Source organism: Mesoplodon bidens (genome assembly GCF_964165515.1).
Source record: "Mesoplodon bidens genome assembly, chromosome: X".
In the NCBI taxonomy this organism is placed as follows: domain Eukaryota; kingdom Metazoa; phylum Chordata; class Mammalia; order Artiodactyla; family Ziphiidae; genus Mesoplodon; species Mesoplodon bidens.
In genome coordinates, this window is record NC_138163.1 from 111,200,537 (window position 1) to 111,214,420 (window position 13,884).

General features: G+C 37.7%; 1 protein-coding gene across 2 annotated transcripts in view; it reads left to right on the forward strand.

Annotated features, from left to right (window-relative positions):
* Nucleotides 1-13,884, forward strand: part of DMD (dystrophin) — a 2,087,389-nt gene that overhangs the window by 175,746 nt on the left and 1,897,759 nt on the right. For both annotated transcript variants that reach the window (XM_081221405.1, XM_081221404.1), the window contains exon 2: nt 7,101-7,162. In XM_081221405.1, the coding sequence (XP_081077531.1) occupies nt 7,101-7,162 (62 nt within the window). The remainder of the gene's footprint in view (nt 1-7,100; nt 7,163-13,884) is intronic.

Genomic DNA, 13,884 nt, shown 5'->3' on the forward strand with positions numbered 1-13,884 from the left:
ATGCCAGAGATTTCTGTGCATTAATTTTGTATCCTGCTACTTTACCAAATTCATTGATTAGCTCTAGTAGTTTTCTGGTAGCATCTTTAGGATTCACTATGTGTAGTATCATGTCATCTGCAAACAGTGACAGCTTTATTTCTTCTTTTCTGATTTGGATTCCTTTTATTTCCTTTTCTTCTCTGATTGCTGTAGCTAAAACTTCCAAACTATGTTGAATGAGAGTGGTGAGAGTGGGCAGCCTTGTCTTGTTCCTGATCTTAGTGGAAATGGTTTCAGTTTTTCACCATTGAGGACGATGTTGGCTGTGGGTTTGTCATATATGGCCTTTATTATGTTGAGGAAAGTTCTCTCTATGCCTACTTTCTGCAGGGTTTTTATCATAAATGGGTGTTGAATTTTGTCGAAAGCTTTCTCTGCATCTATTGAGATGATCATATGTTTTTTATCCTTCAGGTTGTTAATATGGTGTATCACATTGATTGATTTGCATGTATTGAAGAATCCTTGCATTCCTGGAATAAACCCCACTTGATCATGGTGTATGGTTCTTTTAGTGTGCTGTTGGATTCTGTTTGCTAGTATTTTGTTGAGGATTTTTGCATCTATGTTCATCAGTGATATTATCCTGTAGTTTTCTTTGTTTGTGACATCCTTGTCTGGTTTTGGTATCAAGGTGATGGTGGCCTCATAGAATGAGTTTGGGAGTGTTCCTCCCTCTGCTATATTTTGGAAGAGTTTGAGAAGGATAGGTGTTAGCTCTTCTCTAAATGTTTGATAGAATTCGCCTGTGAAGCCATCTGGTCCTGGGCTTTTGTTTGTTGGAAGAATTTTAATCACAGTTTCAATTTCAGTGCTTGTGATTGGTCTGTTCATATTTTCTATTTCTTCCTGATTCAGTCTTGGCAGGTTGTGCATTTCTAAGAATTTGTCCATTTCTTCCAGGTTGTCCATTTTATTGGCATAGAGTTGCTTGTAGTAATCTCTCATGATCTTTTGTATTTCTGCAGTGTCAGTTGTTACTTCTCCTTTTTCATTTCTAATTCTATTGATTTGAGTCTTCTCTCTTTTCTTCTTGATGAGTCTGGTTAATGGTTTATCAATTTTGTTTATCTTCTCAAAGAACCAGCTTTTAGTTTTATTGATCTTTGCTATCGTTTCCTTCATTTCTTTTTCATTTATTTCTGATCTGATCTTTATGATTTCTTTCCTTCTGCTAACTTTGGGGGATTTTTGTTCTTCTTTCTCTAATTGCTTTAGGTGCAAGGTCAGGTTGTTTACTCGAGATGTTTCCTGTTTCTTAAGGTGGGATTGTATTGCTATAAACTTCCCTCTTAGAACTGCTTTTGCTGCATCCCATAGGTTTTGGGTCGTTGTGTCTCCATTGTCATTTGTTTCTAGGTATTTTTTTATTTCCTCTTTGATTTCTTCAGTGATTACTTCGTTATTAAATAGTGTATTGTTTAGCCTCCATGTGTTTGTATTTTTTACAGATCTTTTCCTGTAATTGATATCTAGAGTCATAGCGTTGTGGTCGGAAGAGATACTTGATACAATTTCAGTTTTCTTAAATTTACCAAGGCTTGATTTGTGACCCAAGATATGATCTATCCTGGAGAATGTTCCATGAGCACTTGAGAAAAATGTGCATTCTGTTGGTTTTGGATGGAATGTCCTATAAATATCAATTAAGTCCATCTTGTTTAATGTATCATTTTTTTTTTTTTTTTTTTTTTTTTTTTCTTTTTGCGGTATGCGGGCCTCTCACTGTTGTGGCCTCTCCCGTTGCGGAGCACAGGCTCCGGATGCGCAGGCCCAGCGGCCATGGCTCACGGGCCCAGCCGCTCCGCGGCATATGGGATCCTCCCAGACCGGGGCACGAACCCGTATCCCCTGCATCGGCAGGCGGACTCCCAACCACTGCGCCACCAGGGAGGCCCTAATGTATCATTTGAAGCTTGTGTTTCCTTATTCATTTTCATTTTGGATGATCTGTCCATTGGTGAAAGTGGGGTGTTGAAGTCCCCTACGATGAGTGTGTTACTGTCGATTTCCCCTTTTATGGCTGTTAGTATTTGCCTTATGTATTGAGGTGCTCCTATGTTGGGTGCATAAATATTTACAATTGTTATATCTTCTTCTTGGGCCAATCCCTTGATCATTATGTAGCGTCCTTCTTTGTCTCTTGTAATAGTCTTTCTTTTAAAGTGTATTTCGTCTGATATGAGAATTGCTACTCCAGGTTTCTTTTGATTTTCATTTGCATGGAATATCTTTTTCCATCCCCTTACTTTCAGTCTGTACGTGTCTCTAGGTCTGAAGTGGGTCTCTTGTAGACAGCATATACATGGGTCTTGTTTTTGTATCCATTCAGCCAATCTGTGTCTTTTGGTGGGAGCATTTAGTCCATTTACATTTAAGGTAATTATCGATATGTATGTTCCTATTCCCATTTTCTTAATTGTTTTGGGTTCGTTATTGTAGGTATTTTCCTTCTGTTGTGTTTCTTGCCTAGAGAAGTTCATTTAGCATTTGTTGTAAAGCTGGTTTGGTGGTGCTGAACTCTCTCAGCTTTTGCTTATCTGTAAGGTTTTAATTTCTCCATCAAATCTGAATGAGATCCTTGCTGGGTAGAGTAATCTTGGTTGCAGGTTTTTCTCCTTCATTACTTTAAATATGTCCTGCCACTCCCTTCTGGCTTGTAGAGTTTCTGCTGAAAGATCAGCTGTTAACCTGATGGGGATTCCCTTGTGTGTTATTTGTTGTTTTTCCCTTGCTGCTTTTAATATGTTTTCTTTGTGTTTAGTTTTTGACAGTTTGATTAATATGTGTCTTGGCGTATTTCTCCTTGGATTTATTCTGTATGGGACTCTCTGTGCCTCCTGGACTTGACTGACTATTTCCTTTCCCATATTAGGGAAGTTTTCAACTATAATCTCTTCAAATATTTTCTCAGTCCCTTTCTTTTTCTCTTCTTCTTCTGGAACCCCTATAATTCAAATGTTGGTGCGTTTAATGTTGTCCCAGAGGTCTCTGAGACTGTCCTCTGTTCTTTTCATTCTTTTTCCTTTATTCTGCTCTGCAGCAGTTATTTCCACTAGTTTATCTTCCACTTCACTTATCCGTTCTTCTGCCTCAGTTATTCTGCTATTGATCCTATCTAGAGTATTTTTAATTTCATTTATTGTATTGCTCATCGTTGCTTGCTTCCTCTTTAGTTCTTCTAGGTCCTTGTTAACTGTTTCTAACATTTTGTCATCTATTCTATTTCCAAGATTTTGGATCATCTTTACTATCATTTTTCTGGATTCTTTTTCAGGTAGACTGCCTATTTCCTCTTCATTTGTTAGGTCTGGTGGGTTTTTATTTTTCTCCTTCACCTGCTGTGTGTTTTTCTGTCTTCTCATTTTGCTTATCTTACTGTGTTTGGGGCCTCCTTTTTGCAGGCTGCAGGTTCGTAGTTACTGTTGTTTTTGGTGTCTGTCCCCAGTGGCTAAGGTTGTTTCAGTGGGTTGTGTAGGCTTCCTGTTGGAGGGGACTGGTGCCTGTGTTCTGGTGGATGAGGCTCGATCTTGTCTTTCTGGTGGACAGGTCCACATCTGGTGGTGTGTTTTGGGGTGTCTGTGGCCTTATTATGATTTTAGGCAGCCTCTCTGCTAATGGGTGGCATTGTGTTCCTGTCTTGCTAGTTGTTTGGCATAGGTTGTCCAGCACTGTAGCTTGCTGGTCGTTGAGTGAAGCTGGGTGCTGGTGTTGAGATGGAGATCTCTGGGAGATTTTCGCCGTTTGATATTATGTGGAGCTGGGAGGTCTCTTGTGGACCAGTGTCCTGCAGTTGGCTCTCCCACCTCAGAGGCACAGCACTGACTCCTGGCTGCAGCACCAAGAGCCTTTCATCCACCTGGCTCAGAATAAAAGGGAGAAAAGGTAGAAAGAAAGAATTAGTAGAAGAAGAAAGAAAGAAAGGAACGAAGGAAGAAAGAAGGGAGGGAGGGAGGAAGGAGGGAAGGTAGGAAAAAAAGAAAGAGAAAATATAAAGTAAAATAGAATAAAGTATGATAAAATATAATAGAGTTATTAAAATAAAAAATAATTATTAAAAAAAATTTTTTTTTAAATGGACAGATAGAACCCTGGGACAAATGGTGGAAGCAAAGCTATACAGACAAAATCTCACACAGAAGCATACACATACACATTCACAAAAAGAGGAAAAGGGGAAAAAATCATAAATCTTGCTCTCAAAGTCCACCTCCTCAATTTGGGATTATTCGTTGTAAAAAGAGGAAAAGGGAAAAAAAATCATAAATCTTGTTCTCAAAGTCCACCTCCTCAGTTTGGGATGATTCGTTGTCTATTCATGTATTCCACAGATGCAGGGTACATCAAGTTGATTGTGGAGATTTAATCCGCTGCTTCTGAGGCTGCTGGGAGAGATTTCCCTTTCTCTTCTTTATTCTCACAGCTCCCGGGTCTCAGCTTTGGATTTGGCCCCGCCTCTGTGTGTAGGTCGCCGGAGTGCGTCTGTTCTTCGCTCAGACAGGACGGGGTTAAAGGAGCAGCCGCTTCAGGGACTCTGGCTCACTCAGGCCGTGGGGGAGGGAGGGGCACGGCGTGCGGGGCGAGCCTGTGTCGGCAGAAGCCGGCGTGACGTTGCACGAGCCCTAGGCGCGCCATGCGCTCTCCCGCGGAAGCCGTACCTGGATCCCGGGACCCTGGCAGTGGCGGGCTGCACAGGCTCCCCGGAAGGGAGGCATGGACAGTGACCTGCGCTCGCACACAGGCCTCTTGGCGGCGGCGGCAGCAGCAGCCCCAGCGTCCCATTCCCGTCTCTGGGGTCCACGTTTTTAGCCCGGCCCGCGCCCATCTCTGGAGCTCCTTTAAGCGGCGCTCTTAATCCCCTCTCCTTGCGCACCAGGAAACAAAGAGGGAAGAAAAAGTCTCTTGCCTCTTCGGCAGTTCCAGACTTCTTCCCGGACTCCCTCCCGGCTAGCCGTGGCGCACTAACTGCTTCAGGCTGTGTTCACGCCGCCAGTCCTCTGCCTGCGCTCCGACCGAAGCCCGAGCCTCAGCTCCCAGCCCCGCCCGCCCCGGCTGGTGAGCAGACAAGCCTCTCGGGCTGGTGAGTGCCGGTCGGCACCAATCCTCTGTGCGGGAATCTCTCCAGTTTGCCCTCTCTGCCCCTATTGCTGCGCTCTCCTCCGTGGCTCCGAAGCTTCCCCCCCCACCGCCATCCTCCCTCTCCGCCATGAAGGGGTTCCCTAGTGTGTGGAAACCTTTCCTCCTTCACGTCTGCCTCCCACTGGTGCAGGTCCCGTCCCTATCCTTTTGTCTCTGTTTATTCTTTTTTCTTTTGCCCTACCCAGGTACGTGGGGAGTTTCTTGCCTTTGGGGAGGTCTGAGGTCTTCTGTCAGCGTTCAGTAGGTGTTCTGTAGGAGTTGTTCCACGTATAGATGTATTTCTGGTGTATCTGTGGGGAGGAAGGTGATCTCCGCGTCTTACTCTTCTGCCATCTTCCCCTCTCTCCTCATTGTCGATAATGTTGATACTTGACCATACATAGTAGCTTGTGGGAGTAAGAAAAATAAGAAGGAAGTATTTTGTGATGCTAAATAACATTTTCTCAACTAAGAAAACTGTTAGGTTTATTATTTTCCCACTATTATGTCTTATATTGCTTAAGAGTATCTACTTATGGATTAATAATATGTTTTAAAGATAAACAGATTCTTTTTTTTTTTTTTTTTTTTTTTTGCGGTACGTGGGCCTCTCACTGTTGTGGCCTCTCCCATTGCGGAGCACAGGCTCCGGACGCGCAGGCTCAGCGGCCATGGCTCACGGGCCCAGCCGCTCCGCGGCATGTGGGATCTTCCCAGACCGGGGCACGAACCCGTGTCCCCTGCATCGGCAGGCGGACTCTCAACCACTGCGCCACCAGGGAAGCCCTAAACAGATATTCTTAATGCATAGATACATTTGTCATAGGAAAGTGATTGTTTACTGTATATCTTCTGTTTTCAGAAGCAATGGAGATTTACTATTGAAAAGTAATATGAGAGCAAATGTGGTTATTTTATGAGGGCATTTCAATAAGGGTTCTTTTGACCCATGTAAATAAAATATGAAATGTCTCAATTTTAAATTTCTCTCACATGCACTCGTTTATTCAACATTGACCAATATGGTTGCATTTACCGTAATTTAAAGATAGGCTTCAGCATCAAAGAAGCATTTTAATAAATCAAGATTGATGATTTTCCTGTCCATTTGGCTCAATACTGACTTCCAGCTTTGGAAAAAAGATAATTTTTAGAAGCATGAATTCTGAGAAGGTCTTTCCTAATAAGTTTCCACCCTAACCTCTTGGTGTCTGAAGTCCTTGGGGATTTTTCCTTTGAGTATTTGTACGTAATCCATCAAGAGTATCACTTGCATTTTGATTTGAAATTTCCTGACTTTTAGATGAAAAGAAGTGCTAGAAATTTTGGAGTCTTAAGATCCCCCTCCTCTAAAGCATTCAGATATTTATCAAATATTTTCTGAACTCTTAATTTGTGCAGACAATGTGCTACGTTTTGGGATACAGAGATAACTAAGCCATGCTCCTGATCATCAGGAAACCTCTCCTATAATGGGAAGAGGCTATGTTAGCAGCCTGTGTTAGAGTATGTAGGTATTACAACGGAGGGGAAAATAACTTCCTCATGGACTGGGGAGAGGGGCAAGAGGAAAAACTCAGGAATAGTTTTTCAGAAGAAATAACAGACAGTAGTTTCTTTTGATTATACTGGAGTATCTACTCATTATAGGGGAATAAACAAATAGTCTCATTTGTTCATATGAGACCACTTTTTTGTAATGCCTTTATACAGTATTTGAATGAGTATGGACTTGACCATATCAATTATTTTTCAGATTTCATTTTAGTGTGGATGCTCAGTAGCAATATCACTCATGTCTGATTTAATTATCAGTGAATTTACTACTAACTGTAAAATAACACTAATGCATAATAACTGAAAGTTATTTTAGTTGTAAAATATAAGTGATATCCAGAGTTGCTTCTTAGCTCTTTATATATATATTTTTTACATTGTAGATGAAAGAGAAGATGTTCAAAAGAAAACATTCACAAAATGGATAAATGCACAATTTTCTAAGGTAAGGATATTTTACTGCTCCTCTGTTAAGATGTGATGCTTAATTTTCAAAATGAACTATGTATCTGTGTAATTTAAATGTCCATATTGTTTTTTCTCATAGTCTTTTTACTTTAGCTGTGCAAATCTGGGAATATTATGTTGACTTTTAATTAAGGAAGAAGCAGCAGAATACATGGTAAAGAGAAATTATTTAATTTGATAAAATGTATCTTTGGTTCTTCTTGATAATGTGAGTTTCTTTAACAACATCAGTCATCAGAGGATTTTTAACAGCAATCTTCCATCAAGTAGCTAGTATATGTCATGCACTAGAAGAAGATATGAGGAATTTTTATTGTTCTGAAAATGATTATTCTCTTGGTCGTTCTTGATCTTTACAAAGTTCAAGAAAATCTGATAGGCTATTTGGCTCTATCACTTAGAGCATGTGTGAAGTAATTTAAGATTATAAGTTTGTTCTCTTTTTCTGTAAGCATCAATCCATACTCTTAATATTTATTTATTTTGCAAATGCAACTAACTCATGATCAATAACAAAATTCTAGATAATTTTTATATGAACACACTGAAATATTCTTACCTTAAGAGTGCAATATTAAGGAGGTTTATGTGGATTTCAAGGTTAGAGAGACTTAATTTATATTTAATAATTTTGGATTTGGGCAAATAAGTCAAATGCTTTGTAAGTCAGTTTCCTCATCCTTCTATTGTGTGTGTGTGTGTATGTGTGTGTGCACCTGTATAATAAATCAAATCCAGAGAGTGGGAGTATAAAGCTAATAAAATATGGACCCTATATGCAAAGCTTTAAGAGAGGCAAAATGGTGATACTGGTTATTTTGCAAGTTATTGTGATGATTAAAAGAGGCACTATATGTGAAAATTTCTAGCACAGTGCCTGACACTCTTAATATATACATATAAATTACTTTCTCCATGGGTCTGTCTCACTATGTAATAATCTTGGTAATGGATCCAAAACAGTCCACTGGGAGATGCAGTCTAAAAAGTGTTCCCTTTACTACTACAAAAGGTTTTAGAGTGTCATCCATTCTTTGTGGTATTTGATAGCAGAATATTGAAAGGTGCTCTTTAGTGTATTGGCAAGAAGTAAAGTTACTGAATTTTAACTAATCAAATTTCATTTTTATTTACTTACTGAGTTAATTAATAAATTGCTATTACAGAACTTTAAGCAAACATAGGAATGAATGAAACACATGTTTTTAAAATCTCAACTTTTTTTTTAACTAAGTGGGGCAGAATTAATAAAAAAGAATAAATTATAACAACACAAATGAAGAAGAATAAATGAAAAACAAACTCGGAAATATTTAGGATAGGAACTCATAATTGTCAGAAGATTTATCAGTTGTGTGTATATGGTTTAACTGCTATATCTAGTAGCCTCATTAAAATTTTCTTAATTTCAGAACTTTGTAGCAGACCATGGATAAAAGCTTTCAAAGAAATCTACCAACAAATCAGAATTGTAAAGAGAGTTTTTCATAATAATAATTTAACATAATACTGATTCTTTGAATTAAACCAATGAGTTATTTTAATAAGGTGTGTAAAAATGATAAACACTTGTGAATTCTCATTCCCACAAATCTAAATAGATCATCACCCTCTATACATTGACATTTCCAAGTGTTGTTTACCACAATTCATGTGCTAATATACAAACAGTAGTTTGATACCCTATCTTCTATGAATACATTGTGGGCACTGTCTTAGAGCAATTTTTCCTTACCCTAACGATCACCCCTATTTAAAAAGCTGTGGAATAATCATATGCATGAGTGCATTTACTGTTTTTTCCCCAAATTTCCCCTACCGCCGCCGCAATTCAACTCCCACTTATTTCATTTATTTTTAAGTGTTCTCCCTAAACCTATTACAGTTGGATCAAGAGAGTCACCATTCTTTCAAATAGCAAAGTTGCATATTTGGGCACACCCGAGGTATCAGGAATATAAAGAAATATTTATAAAGACAGAGGGAAAATATTTAGAGATAAAACTTATATGTGTGTGTATGTGTTGATTTTTCATTTAGAGACCTGAAAAATATATTTTCCATGTTACCTAATTTTTTTCTTGTCAAGACTTCAGGTACATGACTAAATTTTATCTAGATGCTTTCAAAGATAATGGGAAGAGAAAGCTGATTGATTCAGTTTAAGCCACTTGGTGATACCAAAAGATAAACATAACTGTGAGATATGTCATTTGACATATATTTATTTCATCACTACATGGAATTGAGCGGAAGTCAAGGCCTGTAGGAGGCACCAAATTAGTTTAAGTTGAATCTTCTGATCTCATGGAACGTACATATTTGGGAGATGTTGAATAATTGCTAAATGGAGTAGCACTAAGTAGTCTGTGGGTGGTCAGAGAAAGCAGTACTCTGAGTTAGAGTGAATCCCGAAACCTTTATGAGGATAGTTCAGTAGTACAGATAATTAAATATATGCTAAATTTAAGAAAAGTGGAACGTTCTGAATGAAAAAGAGACTGTTGAGCATGGCTTTAAAAAGAGAAAAGGCAATGAAAAATTATCATCTGTCTCTGTGGTAAACTGGACAAAGAGAAACACATACCACAACAATAAAAATGAATATGATGAGGTAAAGGTTTATCAGTGAGTCATATATACACACACGCTTTTGTATAATATTTGTAAAGTACAGGGATACAGCAAAGTAAGTTTCTTGTTATTTTGTAAAGCTACATAAAGGATAGTTTAAGAAGAAAATATGGTTAAATATAGCCTTATTTTGTGTCATTTGAAGCTTAATGTATCTTTGTGGTAAATCCAACTGATTTTTCACTTTCCCAGTACCATTTTAAAATAGGCCCTATCTCTTTTTCAAAATAAGTCTTCTATTAACCTTTGATTCCAAAAATTTTACTAGAATGTGATTTATCACATCTATCCTATAAAGATAAGCAAGCTATATTTATCTCCACATAAACACAAAGCCATTGCTCGGTAAGATTAATTCAAGGTAAATATTCTCTTGTTGTAATTTATAGCTATTTTATAATCCTAAAAAAATGTTTAGTGTTTACTGTACCACAAATATAATTCACATTATAAAAATCTTTCTCATTCACACAGGTTCATTCAAAGAAGTATTTAAGGAAAGTACACTTTTGAAATCATGACCAACAATAGTTTTGTCATAAAACTTGCTTGATGTTTGTGTTAGAGAAAGCAATTTGTGGGAAAAAATATTTACTAGTAGATCAATTGAAAGATTTAAACTGTCTTCCCAATGAGTTATGTGACGGTTTTGATCCTACTCTAGATTTAGTGATTAACTTTATTTCCATCCTCTAACTTCACTTTCTCTAATTCTTCCAAAAGTGGTAGACAGCTTTATATTTGACTTAGATGAAGTAGAAATGTGTAATTGGTTTTGCCTGTGAACTTTTCAAGGGCTCATGATATGGTAATGTCTTCACTGATACACATGTTAATGTCTTCGTTGCAGCAATCTATTGGGTTGGCCAGAAAGTTCGTTGGGTTTTAAGTAAAAATAAAAGACATTTTTCATTTTCACCAAGAACTTTATTGAATGATGTATTCATTAACTGAATGGACTTTTTGGCCAACCCAGTATATGCCCATACCTAAAAGACCGGGCACACCGTCTCACAATAACAATAACATGAGACGGGATTACCTGAAGTAACATACTTTCCCCAAGAATTCACCATAATTTACGTTCTAGCCAGCATAATGAGCACAGTATAATACAGATTAACACTAAGATTGTTAGTCAGTAAACAAGGCTTCTTTACACAGCTCTGTACCATGGAGACTTAGGAGAAATCACTATATCCACACTTGAAGTCATTTCAAAAAGAAAGGTGCTCCTAAAATTCAAATTCTTTGAGCCTTGTTTTCCTTATATGTCCATGTCTACTTTGTGAGAAAACATATATTAAAATTGTATAAATAGAAAACATAAAATATTGCCAATTTTGTTATTATGTAATATATTTTCTGAATTGAATGAATCATATATTTATGTGATTCTCCTCTGGATGCCTGCTCATTTCTTTGTTGAATGTGGTTTTGGCTACCTTCTTTGGATGGAGCAGGGAGAATAGAACATGTATATATATTTCGTTATGTTGGCACACTCTCTATGCCAATCCATGCCCTCAGTACACACACACACACACGCACACGCACATGCACACAAACACACAGGCATACACACAAAGCATGTCATATGTTTAAAGTTAAATGAACAGTTTCATTATATAAATGGAAGATACTGGAACATAGGGGCAAAACATTGTTTCAGTGCAAGAGGTAACAATTTGTATGTACCTTTCCCCTGTGTCAGTTCTAAATGTATATGTAACTAACAAATTTATATATAACCACCATACAAGGTGCCTGACTATCAGTAATAGAGCAGAGCTGTTGTGTCATGGAAGGTTCACCATAGATATAAACAGACCCAGACGGCTATGTCCCTGGCTTCCTGTTTCTCCCTACTATTTGGTATCAGAAAGAATTAGGTCACTAGGAGGATGAAGGGCAGTGAGCTAAGTCTCTGGATCATGATAATAAGCCCATATAAGGCTTTGGTAACACTTGAATTATTTGCTACAGTTGTTTTGGAGAGTTGAACATTGGTACAGGAAACTATAGAAATCCTCATTTCGGAAACAGTGAAGATGAGGAACTTTTTGTTCCTGTATATCCTCACATTAATAACGATATGGAGTTATGCTTTTATGGTTAGTTGCTGCACTGACCTCGTGAGATAAGCACTCAGGATGAGCTAAATGAAATTTAGGTGGCTTGCTCAAGGTAAATGAAAGAGATGAAGCTGGAACCCAGGAAACTGGAGTCTAAACCCCATGATATTTCCATATCTCTTGCTGTTGTGACAACTGTTCCACCTACCAAATGCTGCATTTTTCTTGGGACACGTCGCACAATTGATAGGTTTTATGAGAAGTGAAGAAGGATTTTGAGTTCATTGAAAACTTGAGAACAGAAGATATTTAATGCTTGCAATACCAACAGAGACTTTAACCTACCTTTGAATGTTTAATAGCCCTAAAACTCAACCATTGTTAATTTTTTCCGAACGATTTCTAATACATTAAATGTTAATACCTTTACATTCTAGATTTTGGTGAGTGACATAATCTGATTTTCAGTATCATCATGTAAGTTGTGAACACTGTTATTTATTAATATTAATTTTTTTTCCACTAGTCATAAGCAGATTATTCTGTGTAAGAGACAATTTAAATATTGATTTAAAATACTTTGATGAGAAATACAAAATATTGCTTTATGGGCATGTGGGCTCCCTGACATCTATACTAGATGTTAAAATGACTTCTAGAATGTGTTTGTGTTTGCAATTGAGATAATTATGCTAATGGCCTAATCCACTGAGAACCATTCCCTTGAATGTTTTCCTGAATCTAATCTTTGCAAAGTACCCAAGTAACAAAGGATATCATTCAGTTAGTGAAAGGAAAATTGGATTGTGATAGGTCTCACTGTTTTCAATGAAAGACAAATAATTTATTGTTTATATTGCAGATCTTTCTTACAAATATGTTGTTCTTTATCAAGCCACTGTTACTGAGCTCTTAATAATTCCAGCTAGTTTTAGAAGGTATACATGTTTTGCTCTATGTTCTGAAATATGAGAGAAATGGAGTTGTTAATTGCAGTACCTGTGTAATGTGGAGTGGTCTCAGTGGCAAGCACGTGCAGCTGGCAAATGTAAATATTTACCAATTAGCATGATTGTTGCTAGCAAAAAACAATTCTCTGTAGCTGATAGGCAGATGCATTAGTTATCTGATTTATTCTGTCTTAGGGCCCTATATAACTTTCTAGCAAAACAACATATATTGACTTTAGTGATTTATTTTCATTTTGGGAAGAACAGCTGGCATTCTAGTACTGTCCCACTGGAGCATTATGGTTGCTAAAATAACCTTTCAACATTCAACGAATATCTATTGAGTGCCAACTCTGTGGCAGGCATAGTATTGTACCCTGAAAAAGGCACAATAAACATGATTTTTCTTCTCTAGGAGATTATCATCTGAAGGAAGAAACAATGATATAAACAAATAATTAAAATAAAATTTGGCCTTTAACATAATAGAAGTGCCATGGGAACATAGAAGGAAGAATGACTGATTGCTTGGAGAGAAGGACAGCTTTTTGAAAAGAGGTGACATGTAATCTGAGGTTGTCCACACAAAGACAATTTAAAGAAAGGTGAAGGCAACAAAAATTGCATGTGGAAGTATGGAATGCTTTAAGTTTGGCCTGTCAGGTGACAAGTGACCAAGGAGATTGTGTGAGTGGAGAATGCAGGCTGTGAGAGAGAGCATGATGCCATTCCTGAATAATTGTATTGTTGCTGGGGCCATTTGGGCCAAGAATGAGATATCGGTTTAATCATGTTAATATTCAACTTCTGGTTGAAAAATGTGTAGTTCTAAAACAGTAGGCAGTGATAGAGCAATTAGACTGCCCTCCCACCACCAATCCTTCCTGCAAAATTGAATCTGAAGCCTAGACTTTACACTTAGGGAATAGACATCTGGATCTAAAATGAAAATGCAAGTGGGTTACATTTTTTTGTACAGTTGTTTGATATCACACACACACATCAGCGCGCTGCATCGGAATCACCTAGAGGGCTTGTTA